At 39.3% G+C, this 23,705-nt stretch overlaps 2 protein-coding genes across 2 annotated transcripts in view; one reads left to right on the forward strand and one right to left on the reverse strand.

The window, feature by feature from the left end:
• The window catches only part of ppfia4 (PTPRF interacting protein alpha 4), an 82,019-nt gene extending 64,706 nt beyond the window's left edge, over positions 1 to 17,313 (forward strand). Inside the window, exons 11-29 of the mRNA XM_057362140.1 lie at positions 1,382 to 1,473; positions 1,604 to 1,736; positions 2,376 to 2,581; positions 4,894 to 5,122; positions 5,476 to 5,511; positions 5,724 to 5,854; positions 6,950 to 7,068; positions 7,364 to 7,445; positions 9,288 to 9,369; positions 9,561 to 9,761; positions 9,941 to 10,003; positions 10,379 to 10,405; positions 11,994 to 12,169; positions 12,271 to 12,368; positions 13,764 to 13,939; positions 14,078 to 14,146; positions 14,258 to 14,438; positions 14,655 to 14,751; positions 15,426 to 17,313. Of these exons, the coding sequence (XP_057218123.1) occupies positions 1,382 to 1,473; positions 1,604 to 1,736; positions 2,376 to 2,581; positions 4,894 to 5,122; positions 5,476 to 5,511; positions 5,724 to 5,854; positions 6,950 to 7,068; positions 7,364 to 7,445; positions 9,288 to 9,369; positions 9,561 to 9,761; positions 9,941 to 10,003; positions 10,379 to 10,405; positions 11,994 to 12,169; positions 12,271 to 12,368; positions 13,764 to 13,939; positions 14,078 to 14,146; positions 14,258 to 14,438; positions 14,655 to 14,716 (2,163 nt within the window). The 3' untranslated portion in view covers positions 14,717 to 14,751; positions 15,426 to 17,313. The remainder of the gene's footprint in view (positions 1 to 1,381; positions 1,474 to 1,603; positions 1,737 to 2,375; positions 2,582 to 4,893; positions 5,123 to 5,475; positions 5,512 to 5,723; positions 5,855 to 6,949; positions 7,069 to 7,363; positions 7,446 to 9,287; positions 9,370 to 9,560; positions 9,762 to 9,940; positions 10,004 to 10,378; positions 10,406 to 11,993; positions 12,170 to 12,270; positions 12,369 to 13,763; positions 13,940 to 14,077; positions 14,147 to 14,257; positions 14,439 to 14,654; positions 14,752 to 15,425) is intronic.
• A 154-nt stretch (positions 17,314 to 17,467) lies between these two features.
• Positions 17,468 to 20,726, reverse strand: myog (myogenin). The gene is made up of 3 exons (XM_057362139.1): positions 19,066 to 20,726; positions 18,287 to 18,392; positions 17,468 to 18,055 (listed from the first exon to the last, which is right to left on the reverse strand). The coding sequence occupies exons 1-3, from the start codon at positions 19,597 to 19,599 to the stop codon at positions 17,940 to 17,942; spliced, it is 756 nt and encodes a 251-aa protein (XP_057218122.1). The 5' UTR covers positions 19,600 to 20,726; the 3' UTR covers positions 17,468 to 17,939.
• Between the last annotated feature and the right edge of the window lie 2,979 nt (positions 20,727 to 23,705).

Consider the following 23,705-nt stretch of genomic DNA (forward strand, 5'->3'; position numbering starts at 1 on the left):
GAGGGTTTAGGCTGCATTAGTTAGATCAACCGGAACCAAAAACACAACTGATGTACTTGTTGCATCAAAGAGTACAGAACAGTACTCTACTCTCAGCCAGTCTTGTCTCATTGTTCCAAGGTTACCACAGCGAGCAGGATGCAGTTCATGGCCTGACCTGATGGTAGAGCGGAGAATGGGAAGTGGGGACCTGACAAGAGCTGAGATGATAGAGCTGGATAAAGAAGGACGCGGTCTCTTGACATGTCTTCACCACAAAATTTCAAATGCTATTAGATTATTAATGATAATCTTAAACTATAATTTATTTTATTATTAAGTTTATTTATTTTATTTAGCCTTGTTGTGCAAGCTCTCTGGAGCTTGTGCAGAGGCAGCAGCTTTTGCCAGAGGGGAACTGGAATCCCCTGGTTGGGCCTGGGTTCTCCTGAGTTTTTTTTTCTCGATTAGAGTTTTGGGTTCCTCGCCACCGTTTGCATACTGTTTTTGCCTGACCGGGGGGGCTGCTTTAGAATTTTAAAGTTTTACTTAATTAATATTACATATAGGAATTTATAGTCTGTTATATTTGACCTGTGCTTCTCTCTCCTTTATCCTAAAGGTGTGCTCTCACTGAGCGTGTGTGTGTGTGTGTGTGTGTGTGTGTGTTTGTGTGCGTACTTGTCTGTGTACGTACGTGTGTGTGTGTGTGTGTGTGCGTGCGCATCCGTGTGTGTGTGTGTGTGTGTCTCTATGTCTATGTGTGTTAGTACGTGTGCATATTGTGTGTGTGGAGTGTTTTGTATGTGGGTGTGTCTGTCTTCTGTGTTTTCAACCTTTTCTTGTTTCTGCAGGTACAACTTTAATTATTTTGCTTATAGTCAATATGTCTCATGTACAGCTGCTTTGTAACAATGAAAATTGTAAAAGCGCTATATAAATAAAGTTGAGTTGAGAGTTGAGTTGAGTAATAGAAAAAATTGTGGTTCATAATGGTATTTTAATGGAAACCACTAGAATTTATGTAATGGTTTCTATTTTCTTAGCAGGGTGGGTTTATGTAGAAATGGTAGGCTTTTGCCAGCTGATAAAACCTGTGCATTAGGGATTGTATACATATACCATCTAAGGCTAAATGTAACTCTTAACTGGCTGAGTTAGACAGTGATTAACAAAACCAGCAAGTCACCCCAACGTTGTTTTATGTGGTGTGGTAATTCTCAAAGTATTGGCAAAATGAACCACATTTACATTTAGGCATTTCGCAGACGCCTTTATCCAAAGCGACGTCAAAGAATTCCCCAAAGTATTTCTAATCACCTGCCCAGCTGCGAGAGCATGTGTGCGGAAAATCGTGTGATTATGAACTCACCAGACTAACCAAGTGCTTTTCGGTTCTCAGGAGAGGCTGATCGGGGAGATCGAGAAGTTACGATCAGAACTTGATCATATGAAGCGCAGGAGTAGTGTGTTTGGAGATGGTACACACCCTAGGTAGCACCCAGATTTTAGTTTCATAGACAACATGAAATATAAGTTCAACTGTCCTTGCACAAATGATATTGATTCTTTGAGCGTCTGAACCTCTCTTACTGTCTGGCCCTTTCTGTTGACCCTGTCTCAGGTCTCATGTTGGCAGTGCCACAGACCTGCGCTTCTCAGTGGTGGAAGGTCAGGGCGATCATTACTCATCCACCGGGGTCATACGACGGGCTCAGAAAGGTCGACGGATGGCACTCAGGGATGAACCCACAAAGGTGTCAAATGCGAACATTTCCACCTATAACTCTCTCCAACCTCTTCACATTCGTTTCAAAAGCATAAATTGGCATTTATCCTCAGGCCTCTTCACTTTAAAACGTGTTTTCAGTTTCATCCATAGGCATGCATGGATCATTTCTGTGCATAACTGATACAAGCACTGGTGCTTTTGGTGCATTTTGTGATGATGTCATTATGCAGTGATGCTCAGTCATTGGCCTAGTCCAGAACTCTTATAATAGACAGTGTTTAATCTTTCAATCATGTCTCTCACTTTCTCTCTTTGGTTTTTTTGTGCCTCATTGGATGCAATTACTGTAAGTTTTGAGTTCTCTGAGCCACAGTGTAACACTTTTTATTGTCCATCAGGCCCTCACGAAATCTGTTTTTGATTGCCAGAGAAATCTATTGAGCACTTATAATTCAGAAAGTACAACGCATTCCCAGATACTTTCTTTATGAATGCTGCAGCATGCACAAAAATCTTTTCTAAAATCATCTTAAAAAATGAAAAGCGCAGATTTCGTCTAGGCCCGCCCAGCTGATATCTCGGAAAATCTTGCCCAAAAAAGTGGTCCTTGCTTTTTGTGCCTTATTGGTGTATTTTTTTACAGATCCTTCCGATGGTGGAGCAGGACTGGGATCGCTCTCAACCTTCTAGCTTGCGGGCCAGTCGTACCCATCTTATGGGCAGCGACACAGAGTTGTCCGACTTAGACGATGAGGACCGGGAGACCATCTTTAGCTCAGCCGATATGCAGTCCCCCAGCGGACACTCGGACGCGCAGACACTCGCCCTCATGTTGCAAGAACAGCTGGATGCTATCAATGAGGAGATCAGGTGATTTGACACAAATATCCAATTTTCTGGGACTGGGCCATTTTAACTTGGGTAAAGATAAACAAGGAAAGTCTTCGCACTGTTTATCTATGCCCTTCAGTTATAAATAAAGGAACTATATGTAATCTTCATACTTTGATATTTTTTGGTCCTGCACCAGTTGAAATCAATTTGGATGCGCATACTTTTTCTCTTTCTTGTCTTTTGCAAATAGAAGTAATAACTGCTTCCTTTGAAAAAGTAGAAATCTAGTTTCACTGTTGAATTGTTCAGTGTAAGACTTAGCACTAGCTAAGCAGTTAAAATGGATCATTGAACACGTTATGTTTGGGACGTCAAGAAAGGTCAGCACATTAAAGTGTGACCACCTACATATGTCAAACCCTATTCGGTTTTCAGTGTTATACTCAGGGCATTGTTATACATTTAACTTGTAAAGATGACGTTAACCGGCGATAACAGAAGTCATATAAATCCCGTATAGTCTTAAACGTACAGTACAGTATCAAAACCAACCTGTCTTTAGATGAGGGTATAAATGAAAAAAGGGAAACAAAATTATGACTTTTTGGTGTAAAAAAAGTGTGCAGCTAAATCAGATAAAATCAGTTCAACCATCTTCTCAAATCCAATGATGTTAGATTTAAAAATGACTTACTTTTATGGAACAGTTTTAAAAAGACTTAAAGCTGTCTGATCAGAGAACGCATGAAGTACAAGGTGTACAAAAGCCCTGTATTGTATATCTTTCGTTTAAGTACACAATAATGTGAAAGAGAACGTGACACACTTTGAAATGAACGCGCTCTGATGACAAATGATTACGCAAGACATCGGTAAACGCCAACCACACAACACACTTTGTTTTAAACAAAGGAGTATCAACCACATGCACGGGGGTATGTCTAATAGCTTTACTGTAAGTTAAAACATGTTTAAAAGTTTAAACACAAAGTAAAAATGTGTATTTTTAGGCTTTGTATTTGTACAATCACATGCTAAACTAAAATAACGTTATTAACCGGTATTTTTTTGTAAGTAAACCGTTTTTGGAACGAAATAATTCTTAAGAGACACAAAAACAGAAACGTTAAAATAATGATTCTGCTTGGAGTGGAACGAACTAATTTCGTTTTAAAGCCCTGCTTGCAAGCAGATAAAAATATGAATCTTTCTGTTGTTGAGCATTGGAACAAACAGTAACACTGGAACTAAAACAGTAACAAAAGTGTCAGACAGACTAAAAATTATAGTCTGAATCTAGCGAGTGTTTTTCCGACATCCGGCTGCTGACTGGATCTGTCTCAGCAGCCGTAAGCGCTGGCAGATGAGCATCTGTCATATATGACAACATTTATGAGTCAATGATATGAATTTGCTCATCGCTAAGCTTGAATATGAGGTGTGGTTGAATTGAAATGCCAGACAACAGCAGAACCATCACTTTAAAGCGATGAGAATAGAGCCGCTGTGTGAGAATAGAGATGACTCACTGACTGAGCTGTGGGATAAACTCATGAGGTTTCTGCTGCATAAATACTGAATTAATCAATAGTTAAATGAGCCCTGGTGCTTCAATAAATAACAAGCCAGAATATGTTTCAATATGAATAAGTTATTCATAGTGCATTATAAGGACAGCTATGGAAAAAATTAAGAGACCTTTCCAAATTTTCATTTAATCAGCATTCCTAGATGTATTGTGGCCATTCCAGTAACATCAAGGAGGAGTGACATCAAGTCATCCAACAGCAATGTGAAAGCCTTACAGCATGACAAGACACATGAAAACTGTGATAAACATTGAGGAAAATAACTTTTCAAATATAATGTAGAAATGCTGTATTATTGTTGTATTGCTTAAAAGTGAATATGAACTTTTTTCTTTGCAGTATTTGAGGTCTGAAAAAATACAGAGCATATTTTGTTATTTTGACCTGTTTCTCCAGTTTTCATTTTCTGCAAGTAAATGCAAACAGAAACAATATTTTCTTATGAAATTTGGGAGAAATATTGTTAGTTGTTCACAGAATGAAACAAAAATCGTGATTTTACCTAAATGTATACCCATATAAAGTACATTCAGAAAAACTATAAATCGTTTTAAAATTATTATTATTTTTTCTAGCGAAGTATCGGGGTAAAATGTGATTTTTAGTCCTGGAACTCATGGAACTCATATTTTATTGTTAATACAGATTAATATACATTTTTACAGATTGTACTGAAAATGTTTATTAGTCATTATCCATATCTGGTAATCAATATGTAATAAATATTTCATTGTTACTCTCTCCCTCTGCCTCGCTCAGAATGATCCAGGTTGAACGGGAAAATGCAGAGCTTCGTGCTGACGAACTCGAGAGTCGGGTGAACAGCGGCAGCATGGACGGGCTCAATGTGACCCTGCGGCCACGCTCCTCCATCCCAACCTCTGTCACTGCCCTCTCCCTTGCCAGCTCTTCACCTCCCGTTAGCGGCCGGTCAACACCCAAGATGACATCTGGTTCAGCGGCACATGAGTTGGGCATCATGACCCTGGTGAGACAGACTGCCTCTTTCATGCACAAATGCAAAAAGAAATGCATGAACAATTGTCTGGTGCATTTAAGTTCCTGAAAATCCCCAGTTCAGTTCCACAACAAAATGGTGGATAAGCAGCTTGTATTGTACTTCCAAGCTGAAAGCTTTTTTGCTAAGTAGGCCTTATTTAATGTTTACAATTACACTAACTTCTTCCTTCATACTCTTCCGTAAAAACGCCTGACAACTTCCCCCTTTCCTCATTCCATCAGTTGTAACAGGAATGAATCCTTATTCTAACCATAGAAACACTGAATCACCTGTCTTCTTGAATCTTTCCTCTGCTTCTTTCTTCATTCTAACGCTATCAGCCTAGCGATCTAAGGAAACATCGCAGGAGAGTTGCTGTAAGTTTGTTGTTTTCGTCTCTAAATGAACCAACCTGCCTTTGCTAACTCAATGTGTGTATTGTGTTCAGAGGGTGAGAAATGAATAGGAAATAAATATGTGCGAGTAACTAATAATAAGTACCTAGAGTTGTTTAAGGCACCGTCTGGTGTAATACGCCTTGTGCAAGAGGTGTTGTGACAAATTGTGCAAGAATGTGTGTGTTTAACAGTCCCCTGTGGAGGCCCGAGAGGATAAGGCCACCATAAAGTGTGAGACGTCGCCCCCTTCGTCCCCCCGCAGCCTTAGACTCGACCAAATGAACTTCGCTCAACTAACAGGAAGTCTGGAGGATGGCCGAGGGTAAACACACACACACATCTACAGACGATCACGTCTTAGGTGCTAAAAGATCCCGCTCTGATTGAACCAGATTAGATCATTTATCCAGCAGGCACACACACACACACACACACACACAATAAAGTGCTCTTGGGTCTTTAAACTAGTTAATTACTGTCAGCTTGCTTTTGTTCATCTTCTTTGAGACTGTGCAGCCCACACTTGAGAGCAATCGTGAGTCTGTATCTTTAAAATTGGCAGTATGAAACCATCACAGACAGCAAAAGCTTTCCTGCATGGCCCTAGCAATGCCAAGGTCACGGGTTCGTTCCCAGGGGATTGCACATATAGTCAGAAACAATTGTATAATACGATGCAATGTAAGTCGCTTTGGATAAAAGCGTCTGCCAAATGCGTAAATGTAAATGAAAAATGAAAATGTCATCATTGACTTATCCTCTTGACATGTCTAACCTTTATTTCATTTAATAAAGAAACACTTTGGATATTCTCATACACTGCAACCAGTCTTGGTTAAGTTAAAAAAGTCCCACACACAGAATCAAATATCCATATTCACACACTTCCTCAAAGTACTGCATGTTATTATAAACTTGAATTATTGTGAGAAATCAATCTTTACTTTATGCACATCCCATTGGTGGGGTTGTAAAGCAGAAGGGCTCTTAGTGCGTTATAGATGCTGATATGATGTCAGGGGAGGAATCATGTCATAGTGATTGATCGCTGGCTTTGACGGATTTAAAGGCAGGCGTGCAGGACCAACAAAGAGATTCTCAACAGGACAGACAGTTTTCTTGATCTTGAAAGATTGCAAACCGAACATATAATGACAATGAAACATGTAATGCAAAAACAATGTTTTGCAGTATAAACAACCATTTACAGAGACCAAGTACACATGTTTTATTTTTTTATGTTTTATGTGTTAGGTGGATGTACAGTATTTGGCTTCTGAGCCAACAAAGTTCAACTTTGTTGATGCATCACCATTGTTTTTTTTTCATTGCTTACTTGAATAACCAAACTTGAATAAGAGTTTTTGGTTGCTTTGTCAATGTGAATTGTCTCTCTTACTTTCTCTGTCTGACTCAGGGGTAACAAAAAGAAGGGCATAAAGTCGTCTATTGGCCGTCTCTTTGGCAAGAAGGAGAAGGCGCGTTTAGACCAGCAGATGAGCAAGGATGGCCAGATGACACCACCTGTTATTACAGGTAGTGCAAAATATATATCGTCGCTGAAAACTTATATGTTCAAATTTACTGTTTTTCAGGAAATGGAAAAAACCCTGTTCTTTTTAAATGATTAAATTCAGTGTTGTCGAAGTTGACGAGCACTTTTTAATACTTTTTATTGGTTAAATATTGACAAACATAAAGGATGACTAATAATACTCATTTATGGCAAAAAATGAAAAACAATAAATATGGAGACACAAGGTTTCAGAAGGACAGCAGCGATATGCAACTTGAGTGTAACTGTTTTTTGCATGTTGTGACTGAACTTCAGATTTCGAGATGAGTATTGGAGACACCATGACCTTGAGCAAACTGGGAACGCAGGCAGAGAGAGATCGCAGGATGAAGAAAAAGTAGGTCCTTCTGCTTAATTATTACTTGTTCAGCTCACAGGAAGTGTGGTCACACTCACTGACCCTATTACCCAATTACACAGCTCAATTAAAGCAAATGACGATCAATCAGACGGAAAAGTGACATTTCCAGCGTATTAACAAATAAAACTTGTAATAAGACTTGTAGAAAGGTTCGAGAAGCCTCATTCCAGTATACTTTACTGTCCTCTCTGGAGAATCTATACTTGTCTTACTGTTTCTCTTTAGCCTGACCATTAATGTGACAGAAAAAGTAGGGTTCCTAATTAGTACCTGCCATGTGGGTTTGTTTTAGTGTGTGTTCATTCTTTGGCCCTGGAAGGAACGAAATGTACTTTGTCCGGGTGTTAGAATGGAAATTGAATGAAGTCACATACGGTGCAATCATTTTCTGTCCAGCGAATACAGTGTTGTATTAAAAAGAGTTCAGGCAAAGTATGTCCTGCATTCCAGTCAACTGATACAGGTGTTTACATGGCTAGTATGTAGAGAGCGGAGTGCACCTTCAGAAAGTTGTTTTTTATAAAAAGAAATGTTCTTTTTAGTCATGTGAATTTATGGAATGTTTTAGGTGATATAGTACAGTTTGGTATATTGTGATTATTATACAATTATTTTATTGCTTATTTCTATATTGTTGTAGAAATTGTTGTGTACTAAAATAAGTACAGTAGATTGATTTAACTATATTGTTACAAATTTAAGAAAACAACAGTTGAGATCACAATTAAAGCACAACAGTAATATCCGATAATCCATTTAAATTTAAAGGACTTACACACTTGAAGTGTGAAACTGCACAACAACGCCATAAAGAAGAAAGGTTTTTTGTCTAAATGGTTCCATGAAGAACCTTTAACATCCAAAGTACCTTTTTGTTTCACAAAAGGTTCTTTGTGGTGAAAAAAGGTTCCTCGGATTATAAAAATGTAAGAAAGATACGGTTCTTTGACTGAATGGTTCTTTGTGGAACCAAAAAAAAAAAAAAACCCAAGTCTGGACCTACCTATTTTCAAAGGCTTTTGGTGTTTGACTGGGTTCAAACCTTTTGGGCTATTGTAGTATTGGTACTATCGATGTTTTTAGTGTGATGGTATGTTGTTGATTTATATTGTTTTACATTGTTGTCATTTATATTGTTGACTTACTTTTTTTCTATTGCTGTACAGCACTTTGGTCCATTATAGTGGTGTTGAAAGTGCTCTATAAATAAACTTTGACTTGACTTGACTTGACTTGACTTGAAAAATGGTTCTTCTATGGCATCACTGTCAAGAACCGTTTGAGCACCTTTATTTTTAAGAGTGAAGGTTATAGTTTACTTAAACTAATAAAACATTTCTGTTTATTAAAATAAAATAAAATATCAGCCTAAATATTGTTTTAAAAAATTAAAATAAACAAAAAAAATGAATGTTTAAGTTGAGGAACTAAATTAATTGAAAATAAAGAAAGAAACTAAACAAAAACTAAAATAAATCTGAAATCGCAACTTAATAAATAAATATTTATTTAAAATTAATCTAAAATAAATAAAAAAATATAAAATATAAAAATGAAAGCTAATTCAGAATATTAACAAAACTACAAAAACTGAAAACAAAACTATACTTACTCTAAACTGCACCATGCAATCTTGGAATAAACGAACTATTATTGTCTATGTGGACACTATTGTTGTCATTATCTTTCTATTTAATGGTCTTGATCTGACTGTGCCTCTACAGTTCACGCTTCATATGTTCAGACTGATGTTGATGTTTTGTCCTGGGGTTATAGAGTATATTTTCTAAGCCCTCCCCTCACTTTGTCTTCTATCAGACACGAGCTGCTGGAGGATGCCAGGAGGAAAGGACTTCCTTTCGCTCAGTGGGATGGCCCAACTGTCGTCTCCTGGCTCGAGGTACAGAGACATCAAGCATCATCCCTCCCACAGTGCAGTAATGAGCTCTGCACTCACGATCTTCATGATTACAATCGCACAATTCACAGGGCGATGCGGATGACGATAATTACGCTAATCACTCACTCGCTCTGATGATGATGATGGTAATGAAGATGCATTTTGACACTCGTCTCTCTGACATCCTCCAGCTGTGGGTGGGCATGCCGGCCTGGTACGTGGCGGCGTGTCGTGCCAACGTGAAGAGCGGCGCGATCATGTCTGCGCTGTCGGACACAGAGATTCAGCGGGAGATCGGCATCAGTAACCCACTCCATCGGTTGAAGCTGAGGCTGGCCATTCAGGAGATGGTTTCACTGACGAGTCCTTCAGCTCCGCTCACCTCACGCACAGTAAGAGTCACTCGCTTTTACTTATACCATTCACTTTTTGTTTTTAGATGCTAAAGAAAGCTGAAAAACTGATTTGTTGTCTGAAATCGTAGCACTTGCACACTTGCTGTAAGCACTAGCTCATAATGTTTAAGTTGACTATCTGTGTGTACTTTACGTGCGGCTCTATCTCGGTGCAGTCTTCCGGAAATGTGTGGGTGACTCACGAGGAGATGGAAAACTTGGCATCCTCCACTAAAATGGTTAGTCCATCTGGGTGACTCCCATGTGCCCGCAGTGCCATGCATATGCCACGTTCACCCCAGTCCACTGCCCTGTCCGCCTCTTCAATGCAACTTTTCCGAAACACTGCGTTTATTAAACCTTTGTGTGATTTGTGCATGTTTCTGTGTGACCGCTGTGATTGAAGTCTTGTGTTTTGTGCTTTGCAGTACCTACATTTCTTCAATATTTACTAACTGCATGTATAGCAGAATATGTTACATGGTAACAACCAGCACGACTCCTGTAGTTTGGTGCTCATTTCATTCTTTCAAACTGGGTTTAGTAAGAAAAAGATCACTAATGATGTCTCCTCTGTGCTCTAACACGCTGTCACGTTGGGATTTGACTGACAGGAGAATGAGGAAGGAAGTTGGGCTCAGGTGAGAGAGCTCACTGTCTTTACCAAGAATAGCCTTCCGCTGACCTCTAATATGTGAATTTGACTAATCTTTAATCTTTCACTAATCTAATTTTGAACTAATAACCAATAAATAATGTTTTTTACAAAAATGTATTACTCACTGAATGTTCTTAGAAGAAAACTGAAAACGATCTTTGTAAAAATTTATGCATTTACTATATATACTCTATATAGGGAATGCAAAGATTATTGAAGACTTTTTGAAACTTTGAGGGCCCGAAAAGAACAGTTCACCCAAAAATGAAAATTCTGTCATCATTTACTCACCCTCAAGTTGTTCCAAATTTGTATGAACATCTTTGTTCTGATGAACACAGAGAAAGATATTTGGAAGAATGCTTGTAACCAAACAGTTCTTGGCCACCATTGACTACCATAGTAGGAAAATTTGCTTTGTAAATTTCTTTGTTCTGTTGAACATAAAAGAAGATATTTTGAACAGTGTAGAAAAGCAAACAGTTGTGGGACACTTTTGACTACCATTGTCATTTTTCTTGTTATTTTTTTATTTATGCATTTGGCAGACGCTTTTATCCAAAGCGACTTACATTGCTGTGACATTCTTTTTGGTCCCTAGTCCGTGTTTTCCCCGTTTTTGCCCAAGGGTGTTATTTTGCCACACTCCCTCACCGGTCCGTGGTTGTTTTTGCCTGCACCTGTTCGTCATCAAAGATGATTGACTTTTACACCTGCACCCCCCCCCCCTTACGAAAATTAACCAAGTGTGGTAACCATGGTTTTTTGGTGGATTGATTACTTAGGGCAAAACCATGGTTTTACTACAGTAACCATCGTTTACTATGGTTTTTACAAAAAACATGGTTTTCAGTTTTAACTGTAGTATAACCATGGTAAATTTTCGCAAGGGCCGTTACCCCATGATTTCACCCGCACCTGACACTCATTACCTGGACCCTATATATGTTTGCCATCTGTCTTTGGTCATTGTCAAGTCTAGTTGTAATTTTATGTATACCTAGTTCCAAACCTGTTATCCCGTGGATGTTCTGACCCTTGTTCCGTGGATGTTTTTGATCGTGTTTTTGTATTGTCCAGTGGATTACTTACCCTTTTGGATTTTCTTGGTTTTTACCCTGTGGATTATATTTTTGTGGATTACCATTTTGTTCCTTGTTCCCGTTTTGGTTTTATTAAACAAACTCACCTTCACTTTACCATCGTCTATTCTCTGAGCAGTGTAACAATTGCATTAATACTATACATTTGTTTTTAAAGTATGTGCAATCCCTGGGATCGAACCCATGACCTTGGCGTTGCTAGCGCCTTGCTCTTACCACTGAGCCACAGGAAAGCCTGTTGTCAATGGTGGCCAAGAACTGGTTGGTTACAAGCATTCTTCCAAATATCTTTCTCTGTGTTCATCAGAATAAAGAAATTTAGGCAGGTTTTGAACAACTTGAGGGTGAGTAAATGATGACCGAGTTTTTATTTTTGGGTGAGCTGTCCTGTAATGCATTACCACAAAATGAAAAGGTTAAATAAATCGAAGGCAAATATTAATAATATTTATTATATCTCTATCTCAGACGCTGGCATATGGTGACATGAACCACGAGTGGATTGGGAATGAGTGGCTGCCCAGTCTGGGTCTGCCTCAGTACCGCAGCTACTTCATGGAGTGTCTGGTGGATGCTCGAATGCTGGACCACCTTACCAAGAAAGACCTGAGGACACACCTGAAGATGGTGGACAGCTTTCACCGGTAACAGTGACCATGATTCATTAGTTTGTTGTAATAAAACATGCTGTCTTCGTTGAAATAGTACATACATAATTGCCATAAAATGCCTTTTTATCCAACAGGGCAAGTTTGCACTTTGGCATCATGTGTTTAAAAAGACTTAACTATGACAGGAAAGAGTTAGAACGCAGAAGAGAAGCTTTTCAGCATGATCTCAAAGGTATGAGAATGACTGTTTATATTTTCTAGCAAATTATCAAAGTATTCTTGGGCTTTTTGGATTCATTAACACTAGGTTGTGAAGGGAAGAGCACTATCTAGTGGCCATACGTGGTGCATGTATTTTGTGGGGGGAGGAATGTATGAGGTCAACAGCTGAGCTTTTTAGTGTCAAATCCATTTAAAGGGACGGCGCCCGGCTGAACTTCAGCATAACACTTGAACTTGACACAGCTGTTGGAGCTTTTTCAAATCTTTCATCTTCTTCGTTAAAGACACACACGCACCAACTGCTTAAGACACACACACTTATGCACATTATGCACAGGATTGAATGCAGGCTGACCAGCTGTGCAAAATGATCAGACTGTATACTGTTACCTAAATACAGATATTTCTGAACATGGTTGTGTACATCGCTCGGAATTTGCTTTATTGATTTTTACTGCACGTTACCAGAGGTGTGTCAAACGTAACATTGTTTTGGTACTAAGATGATACGCAAAGGACAATTTGTGTTCGTCAGTGACTTTCAAAATGATGTGTAGTTGTATTTGTCAAATAGTCAGTCAGGCAGCCTGCATTGCATAGTTTTAATTTAATGTTGTTATTGAACTTTTTAAAGGGATGGTTCACCCAGTCATCTCAAATCTGTTTCATTTACCTTTATATTATTCAAAATTTTATGACTCTAAAGAACACTAAAGAAGATATAATATAATGTCTCCGTGGCTTTGTGTCCATACAGTGGAAGTCAATGGGGTCCAATGATGTTTGGTTACTAACATTCAGAATATCTTTCAGTTCTGCAGAAGAGACAAAGTCATACAGGTTTGAAATGTCATGAAGGTGAATAAATAATGGAAGAATTAGCATTTTTTTGGATGAACTATCCTTATAAGGAGTTTTTGCTTCGGTGGTGTGTACTGTATGGTAGTAACCAACCAATCATTTATGTTGAATAGGGATGTAACGATATCAAAATCTCATTGGTTGTACAATAATATCTTGGGATAAAGTCCACGGTACAATATTTATTGCAATATTTAAATTGACAAATGATGACTTGTAAACGTGCCATAAGCATCCTTTTTTTGCCATAAGCATCCTTTGCTTGGAGGTATGAGTTAGCATGAGATGGGTCAAATGACCTAAAAATCCCTTTTATAAAATAATTGCACCAGATGGACCTCGCCAAAGGTACATGTATTATTTTTTCTAACATTCTCTATGTTAGGCACTGAAGACCTATCGATTCATACAGTCATGTGACCGCGATAAGATTGAGACAATTTTGCTATTGCAATAACACGATATCGATAATATCTATACATCCCTAATGTTGAAGAGAGTGTCTTGCAGAGATATCACATTTTAGTCCTGTTTTTACCTCCAGATACCCTGGTGTGGACCAATGATCACGTGATGCAGTGGATTCATAATATCGGCCTGAAGGAGTACGGTAATAACCTGTTGGAAAGCGGAGTGCACGGAGCTCTTATCGCCCTCGACGAGACCTTTGAATTCAGCAGCTTGGCCCTCATTCTACAGATTCCCATGCAGAACACTCAGGTGAGGACCACACTGATGTTTGGCCCGAGATAACATTGAGACTTTAGCAATTTAATGTTATCTGTAAAACCATTCAGTTGATAGGGTTGTTTAGCATAAGAGCCTTTCAACTAAGTCCTGTATTTTGATGTCTCCCAGGCCAGGCAGATTCTTGAGAGGGAGTTCAGTAATCTCTTATCATTGGGGACGGACCGGCGTCTGGAAGAGGTAGATGAAGATTTTTGCTATATTTCACAGAATTTTGATTAAAAAAACGCTACAGTGTGGTCTAAATGGGGAGAAATGACTCTGAACCCATTTGTTGTGATGTCATCACAGAACGATGACAAGTCATTCCGAAGGTCTCCATCATGGCGTAAGCGCTTCAGGCCAAGGGACGGCCAGGGTCTGGGTATGATGGCAGGCTCTATAGAGACTCTTCCCGCTGGCTTCCGCCTCAACACCATGTCCATTCCCCATTCCATGACTGCTGGGCCCAAGAAACAGCTGCAACCAGAAGGTAGACCGGGGGGCAGGGGTGAATTGAGTTCAGCCTTAACATTAGCATGTTGCACTTTAATGAAGAGTACGGTACTAACAATAAGTGCCTTTGCTGGTGGCAATAGAATGTGTCTTACAATACTAATATGAAAAACGTGTATGCTGTGGACGCATGTGTATAAAGGGACATGGGTCCCTGACTCACTGCATGTTTTCTTCTGTCTCTGTGGTTCAGCAGCCGGGCCGCCGGCCCCGCAGAGACTAGACCCATCAGCTGTCAGGACTTATTCCTGCTAACTTGCTTTTACTAATCACTGTACTCGCACTAACAGGTAAGCTGTTCGGCGTAGCCTCTCGGTTCCATTTTAGTTTTACAGTCAACATGACAGAAGTGGTGTCATGTTGACTTGAATACTTACTCATTTTCCTATAGCTGTCTTAGTTAATTTGGATCATGAGCTTTTTATTTTTAATTTATGAGCAACTCCAACTCAAGTAACTTCTGCAAAACATGTGCTTTGTCTTTACATCAAGCACTTTACTGTACTTGTTAATGGCAAGTCAAATCTCTCCACCTTTTATTACTTTAACCTGTTTATCCCAAATGATTGTATAAAGATTCTCTGGACTTTTTTTCCCCGAGTCCATGATTTTAGAAGATATTTAGTTTGTTTGATTATGTATTATAATGTCATATAACAATTGTTAATATCTGCGCTGTCCTTGTAAAACGTTGGATGTCCAAATTCGCTGTTAATGAGGAAATGGTTAAAATGATACTGTGTTGACAAACAATTTTTAATACTTCATATTGGTTTGGTGTTTGCAAAACGCAGAGACAAACGTAAAAGGTGCCTAATAATAATAATAATAATGATTTATGGCAAAAGATAAAAATCATGAAATGTGGAGGTTTTAGAAGGACTGCAGCGATACAATAATCATGCTACATTGTAAAGATTTTAAAGCTTAGTTTATTTCTTGTATTCTTTCATTTCCATGCCAGTGCATTCCCACTACCTGTATGGACACATGCTTGGGGCCTTTCGAGAATGATATGCCAAATTCTGGGGACATCTTGAAGGGACGAGGGAAGGGTCACCTCTGCCCCTCCCCTTTCCTGAATGACACACCCACGCTTTCTTGGACGCCGTGCAATAGGAGGGGGGGGGCAGAGAGATTGATTTCGACTTGATCTGGAGGGAATTGGATGCACAGCACCTGTAAAGGAGATATCTTGTCATATCAGCCGTTACCCAGTAATCCCAGTTATATAGTCTTCGTGGTGGTTGTACTTAACTGGTGTACTTGGCCCTGTAGTCTGTCAGTGCTAGTCTGTTCCTTTGGGTGTGGCATTTTACCGTATAAGGCTTTCCCTCCTTTGGTTATGCAAAACAGTAATCAACGTATCTGTATATATGAAAAACGGAAAATGATGCTATTATGTTTTTTTATGGAAATATATATCAGACTTGTATATGGAGATGATTATATCATTATTATATGAATTTTGAAATCTCAGTTGTGACTGTTTTCTGTCGTTTAGACAGCTCTACAGTATCTGCTAGAACAGTGTTACTGTAAACGTGTAGTTGGTGTTTTTCGAACACCGGAGGTGACTGGAGAGAGGTGTGTCTGTGTTCACATCATCAGTGCTGACTTTCACTCTACACTTCCAGGTTTGGTGTGGGTTTGTATGGTCACTGTCCAAACATTGTGTGCTTTCAAAAATTGCCAGAATGACACTAAAAAAGGGTGCTAAGAAATGTTGCGCGTCAGAGAAGACAATAGACTTCAGTTCACTTAGCATCAGTCGAGAAAGGACTATCTACACCATAAAAAAATGAGTTTGAACACATGATCATTTCTGCAAAATCACAATGGGAGCAAATTATTCCTGATCAGCCTAGAACAAAAGAACCAAATTATGAGCATCTGTTGGGCATTTCATTTTTTTTTAAGGCAACTTTTCTGTATAATTCATAGGATGTGTCGTGCTATTTTGTGGCAGCTACTGTACTGTATGTGTAAATGTATGTATGTGTATTTAAAGTGTTACACAATGCTGACAAACCATGTTCTTACTTAAAAATTGCTCTCTATTAAAAGAGTATTATTAATAGTGACTGTTTATTCTTTTCATACACAAACAAATGTGGCCAAGTAATTATTATTCTTAAAAAATGAGTGGCACGATTGAGGATGGTTTGACCGATGATTATGTTTGCGTGACTGATGAGTGCCCTTGTTTGTGCTGTGCAGAACACTATTGGCAGGGTGTCTAGTGGAGCATGCATGCCACTAATCTGACAATCACTGTAGCATTTATTGCCTCTCTCATCCAACATGACCACAGATATAAAGAAATATGTCAAACACTTAAACTTGAAGTCCTGTGGTGTGCTGCTCTTTTTTAAGCCTCTATCTGCCAATTGTGCCTAGTTTCTCGCAGCCAGTTTTATTGCTTTTGCTTTATTTTTTAAACTCTTCTCTGGCAATCGTATCTGTTTGATCCTTTAGTGGCTTGCTAAACATGCTTGACAAGGACCAAGCGTACAATGATAATGGAGTTTTCCTGATGCAGCAGTGATTTTCGAGAGAAATAAGTGATTTTTCGCTACGTAGTTCTTGGCTCTTCTGTGGTAGTCAACTGTAAAACACCCTCGCAAACTCGTTCTCTTTTGTGTGCATGTACGGTTTATTGTTGTAAATAGCCGATTTATGTATATAGTTCTGAATAGAGTAGCTCCTCCAGATTCCACATAAAGCATGTGGTTTGTCTGTTTAGGTGATTTTCTTTTCAATGTTAAATTTGTTTAGACACTGTTGTTGTTGTTGTTGTTTTTTTCACTTTAAATGTAAAAAGCTGTCACAAATAAATTATTATATATGAAATAAATATTTACCTTATGTATTATAAACCATTTCATGGACTTTGTTTGAAATTTTAGTGCTTGTTTATGTTTCGTAAAGTTATTCTCTTTTGTTTGTTTGTTTTTATCTCAAGTTATTTGTAGGACTAAAAGAGATTTAAAAAGAATTTCTACAAATACACAACAATCTTTATTATAAAAGTTCAAATAAATTAGTTCAAACACACAACAAAATAGAAAATAAAACGACAAAACCACTCTGTAGAAAAAAAGGAACATATTTACATGACTGGCATTCACAACTAGTTTAAATTAAGCATAAATTGGTCAAAACCATGGAGTTAAACATTGGACCCACAAATGAATGTTTGTTGGTAAGCATAAAGCACACACAAATAAAATGGAAAAGGAATCAAGAAAGAAGGTCAGAGTATGAAAATATGAATCCGCCTATTTGTCTTAAGATTCATATATTGGGCTTTTCTGAAATTCTCGCTCCCTCAGAAATAGGAAACATTTGGAAATATAATCATATGGACCTCATGATTTATCTGGAAATAATACCCACAAAGGTTTTATGGTTCTTCATTCACCTTGGGCATAATAGTGCGATGGATACCTGGTCTGAATATAATGCGGTCACTCATTTATTTGCTTATGTCCACTGAAAAGGGGACAGCGGTGGTCTCTATTCCTGTGATGCTGTCCACAATAGATGTCAGAGACCTCAGGTTGGTCTGTTCTGCATCGTCGTTCAAGAGATCTTAGGAAATCAAGAGCATTGTCAGATTTATCATGTCATATACAATGTCATTTGAACATTATGTTTTTGTCCATACCATAGCTCAAGACAATAGCCATTGTAAATTGTGAAAATATGAACATGTTTAATAAGCCCAATAATAGCAATTTTACAAATCTGACATTCCGAATCAGTATGCATTTAGTTCAGTTTCATTCGTCTGTCTAGTCAGTATAGGTGTGGTGGTCTTACCCTCGTGGGTAGAGCTGTAGGATGGGGCGCATTGCTCGGATGTACTGCTCCACTCTGGACTGCTACAGCAGGTGCTGCCAGAGCCCTGCTCATTGGTGGCGGACACCTGTTCCAAAATACACACACACACACACACACACACACACTACTGTCAGTCACCCCACCCAACCACTGGACCTCCAACACCCTCAAAACCACAAAGTCATAACCAAGTCATAGATGAAGCGTTACATGCCGCGTCTTTAAAAATGTTAAACGTCATTACGCTTGTAATACATTTGTGTAATTTAAATAAATCCAAATTTGGAACGATACTCAAATGCAAGTGAAATGCAAACTCATACCAGACAGAAATTATTAAATTATTAAAACACAAAAAAGTCCTTGTTTGTATTTTTTTTCGTGTGTCAGTGAATGGATGTATTTAAACTTCATCTGTGCGAAAGTCTATTCTAGATTATCTGGACACTTTTGTTATTCAACTTTTAAAGTAATGACTTTTAAAATGTTCTTAAGAGCAACGTTTCTTTTTTGTTCTTTTGTCATTTTTATAAAAGAAAAATCAATACTTTGATACTGAGCCATAAAACCAAATGTCAATGTAAAAAAAACAAAAAATTCCAATTGAGTACATGATGTAAAAAGCTTCACCCACTACTTTAAAAAGTTCAAACTAAAATATACATTAAGTTATACTGTTTATCTGTCATTCAACCACTCCGAATTGCTTCAGCAAGGCCACTGGACACCTGCCCCATGATCTCCCAAACATCACTCACCCTCTGTGGAGCTGCGGCTCTGTAGTGCAGACTGTTCTGCTCGTGTTCCTGCTGGTTGAGAGAGCTGACCAGAGCCTGCAGTCTCTCAATATACTGGATGGCACTGCGCAGGATTTCCACCTTAGGCAGCCTCTGGTTGGGATTCATTAACGTGCTTCTCTTGAGAGCCTCAAATGCCTCGTTCACCTTCTTCAACCTCCTCTTCTCCCTCATAGTGGCTGCTTTCCGACGATCCATCGTCACCGATTTGCGCTTGCACACCTTGCAGGCCCATGGCAGGCACTGGCCGGGGCAGTGCTGCTGCTCCTGCGGTGACATGGACAGACCCATGCTGGAAGTTGGAGATGGTTTGTCCTCCATCCCCACCCCGGTTGACAGCAACCTTCCGTCGCCACACAGCCCCATCATGGAGCTTCTGTCCTGATATCCAGCTTGGTCGAAACCTCCGGTCAGCCTGGAGGGGAAAAAGTTATCACCGCTTTCATAAAAACGCTGGTCTGTGAAAAAGTAAGGGTTGGTCTCAAAAAGCTCCATGTCTTTCGTTCAACGCTGGAAATTAGTGCCTGCCGGCTCTGCTTTCGGTATGCGTTGCACTGTAGGTCCTTTCCAGTCCTCCTCGCGTGGGTGTATGTGTGCGAATCCCTTCCCCTGAGCTGAGCTCGTGCCGAAGAAGATCTGTGGACGACAACTGCTCCACACCAACTGCACTGGTGGCATTTAAACTCTCTGCCTGGTGTTAGATCAGTAGGTTAAATATAGCCAGGGCTCTGAGAAACCTGACCCTGCGTTTAGCTGTTGCCACACATCTAAACTTTACATCTCTTTTCATTCCCCAATCTTCTGGGGATTTGGGACCGGTTTGCTTCGAGAACGGCGTCAGGCCGCTGTTGAAAGTCCAGGAACATGATACGTGTGCCATGGAAATCAAACAGACTACAGCAGATATGAAAGATCCACCGTGGCTCCTTAATTGGCTGATCTTAATCCCTGTCGTCTGAAAGTATGGCCTTCTTTTACAAGGCAGATATGTTGTTTTTCATGTTTTTGCCTTTTAATGTATTAACGCAAATTCTATGTTGTTATAGCTCGCTTAGAATAATGAAGTATTGACCATGTCTCATAAATTGTCTTACAAATGACAAGAACTTTGGCAGTAACATGGTACGGTGATGTCATTAGATGGTAATACCTATAAAAAGTACAGTTACTGTGGTACGGTGATGGTATCAGATGATAAAACCATGGTACTTAAGTGCATACATTTTTGTGGTATGTCCAGGTACAGCCATAAATACTGTGGGTTTTTTTTAGGTACTGTAACGCTTATAAAAAAATCGTACATATTATATAAGAAAACATGACAACATCTTAGTCCTGTGTCAGCCACTGTAGTGCTTTGAAAGGGAGGGGTGGAGAGAGCCGTTGGTTGCAATTCACAACCTCACCGCTAGATGCCACTAAATTTCAAATACTGGACCTTTAAAACATTCTCTGGTTTTATTTCCTTGCCAGAACATGTTTTTAGTACCACAGTGCCTGGCTCTGGAAAAAGTTCTGCTTGTACGTTACAGTACATCAGTCTTTTACTGGATCATCTGGTCAGTCTTTGTCCAGTTAACTCATGACTTGCTGTTGTTTTCCAATTGTCTCTAATACACTCTTTTAAAAAAGGTTCTTCACAGCGATGCCCTAAAAGAACCATGTTTGGTTGCCAAAGAATCATTTCTTTCTCTGTTTTTATCATCTAAGGAACCTTTTGTGTGTTTTTTTGGATGATAAACGTTCTTTATAGAACCATTCAGCCTAAATTGGTTCTTCTGTCACATCGTGAAGCATCTTTTAACCGTACAAGTGTACTAGCTTATCTTTTTGTGTTGGATGCTGCTCATACATGTAAGGGATAATGTACAGGCAGCCAGTTGTTATCGCAGAAATAAGCCTCGACAGTGTGATGCAGTGGTCTTGTATCACACTGAAGGGGCTTATTTCCCGATAACAGCTGGCTGCCTGTACATTATCCCGCTTATTACATGGCACATGAGAAAAAACTGGACATGAAATGTGAATTTGAAATATTTTATAGCTAATTTTTACCGAATGCAGACCTTCCGCGAGGAAAAGCCGTTTCAAATGTCACGAACAGGCAATTTGGTTTAATCATTTGTAAATATAATGTCATATATGTTATTAAAGACATATTTATATTTAATTTGTCAAAAAAAAATCTGTCAAAATGAATTGCTGCATCCGGGTTACCGTGTGTTGTTAGTTTTGACAGGTTGTTATCTGGGAATAATGAACCTGCAAATGTCGTGACTGGCCAATCAGAATCAAGCATTCTAACAAGCAGTGTAATATTCACCTTTAACATTAGGCATTGGTTCAATAAGGTAGACCTTTGTTGTCCCTGACCCCGAACGGTGAGTTAGGCTCTCCGGTGACTGGAAATCCCTAATGGACTTGTCTGGGCTCATAGCTCACATGCTAATTCGGAAGAGCTTCCGCTATGTCCCATAATGAATCTACTGGCTTATTTATGGTCACTGACACCACCACAGCTATTTGAGGTCCATGTAATACACGGTGAAGGGGATTTTTTCCCTCGAGTGCCAATATGCTCAACACTTCTGTGATGTTATTGATGGCTGTAGCCATGCAACACGGTGGCCGCTTGACATCCTTACAGAGTTTTGACTTTTTTTGCGAGGTGTCTACTGTCCTTGTCCAGGACAAGTTCTGAAATGGGAAGCTCTATGGTGCTCTCGTCATGGTAACCCAAGCCTCCATCCCTGGCACGATTAGGAGGCTGTGCAGTTGGCTGTCAGGTTAAAATGTGATGGATGATCACTGATGGTAGAGGCAGCACAATGGGGTCTCTGTGACTCTCCGGGCTGCAGGGGAGCTGTGTGTTGGAGTCACTCACCCCAGACCTTCTTTCAGCCTACTGTCAGCAGAAACAGGGAAACAGGTCCATGCAACCAAACACACACACACACACACGCACACGCACACGCACACACACACACACACACACACACACACACACACACACACACACACACACACGCACACACACGCACAGGCTTTGGTTGACTATCCCCGTGGGGACAGTCCATAGGCGTAATGTTTTTATACTGTACACACACACACCACACCACACAGAAACACTTACTGAAGAGAAAAATACAGTCTCAGCATTTTAGTAAAGAGGCCACGTTGCCAGTGAAATAACACAATTAGTTTGTTCAAATAGCATTTATTGTGTGTTTCAGGATGTTGTAAGAGGGGTTATGTACATGGAGTGCCATCTAACAGGTAGGTCAGGGGTGTGTTCTTGTATTTAACAATTGTCCTATAGGCAAGAATAAAACTATGTGGCTTGTTGAGGAGAAACGTTGTGCGTTTATAAGCAATATTCACTTTGTTATTAGAGTTAGACTCAAACTTTAAGCCTAAAACATCCTTGCAACCATATAACAACGCTTTGGCAAAAATCCACAACAGCCTTCAAGATTTTATTTGTCACACACAGGTAAATTGTGTAAAACTTACACAAAACCTGTGTAAGTAAAACACAGGTAAATAAGTATTTTTTATTAAAAAAATAGTAAAACTATTTCTCAAAAATTTGAGAGAAAACTAAAATATGAAATGTGAGGTAAAAGTGTGAGATAATGCTAAAATATGTATAGATAAAACTAAATTTTAAACCAAAATATATATTATAAAACTGAAGTTTATATTTACACCTAAAAATAAAAAATGGATTGGGAGAAAATGAAAAGGAATGTCAACTGAGTAACATTTTCTTACAGCCAATATTTTAACGCTTATTCCGCTGTGGGTCTGTGAATTTATTAGCATCACATTTACAGCTCATAAGATGAAAGCTTTCAAAGCAACAATAAGTGTACCATAGAACTTATTGTTTTTATAAAATGACTTCACCAAGTCACCACCACCTCTTTCAAGTTTAAGAGTCTTTGATTGCCAGCGTGTACGGGAGAAACACAGGTTTATCACGAAGATTGAGTGGATCCTCAAGGCGACAGATGATATCATTCTGTTTGAGTGGGTCTTAGGTGAAAGGCAACATGGTGTGTTCCCCTGTCACTGGAACAGTATGCCACTTCTCCTCACTGACAAGCAGCAGCACATTGCAGGACAGCTGGCAGTAAGGAGGGGGGTTTGGCTTCTTGTGAAGAAATGCCCAGAACGTGGCTGCATTAGCCATGGAATGTTCACTCTTCATTCAATATTTGGCTCTGAAGCCCTAGAAGGATATTATGCCCCATTATTGCTTTCAGGAGGAGTAGTGACTGGAGCAGATGTTTGGATCCTCTAGGCCGGAGAGCTGAGCTGGCTCAGCAACAGGTTCAGGATTCGTCAGGAGACTCTCTCTTTTCAAAGCACCTCTGTTGTGACTGCTAACACCTCATCAAATAAGTGCCAGCCTAGACGGTAGAAACTGGGCATATGTTAGTCTGTCTGCCACTTTCTGCCCATTCTTAAATCTGTTTGCATATCAGTCTATTTGTCTCTCTCTGGTCTCTCTCAGGTTTACCTATACAATTTAATGTACAGAACATTTAATGTGTACCTGTACCACAGTGTTATGGTTAATAATGATATCAGGCCAC

Source organism: Triplophysa rosa, linkage group LG20 (genome assembly GCF_024868665.1).
Source record: "Triplophysa rosa linkage group LG20, Trosa_1v2, whole genome shotgun sequence".
Classification (NCBI taxonomy): domain Eukaryota; kingdom Metazoa; phylum Chordata; class Actinopteri; order Cypriniformes; family Nemacheilidae; genus Triplophysa; species Triplophysa rosa.

What these genes read in the sequence shown, in the direction of transcription:
- myog (XM_057362139.1), bottom strand. Translation starts at nt 19,599, where the DNA reads ATGGAGCTTTTTGAGACCAACCCTTACTTTTTCACAGACCAGCGTTTT. An exon ending in GAGCCGCAGCTCCACAGAGG is followed by an intron (nt 18,393 to 19,065) that starts GTGAGTGATGTT and finishes ATTTTGGAACAG; the next exon opens with GTGTCCGCCACCAATGAGCA. An exon ending in CTACAGCTCTACCCACGAGG is followed by an intron (nt 18,056 to 18,286) that starts GTAAGACCACCA and finishes TGATTTCCTAAG; the next exon opens with ATCTCTTGAACGACGATGCA.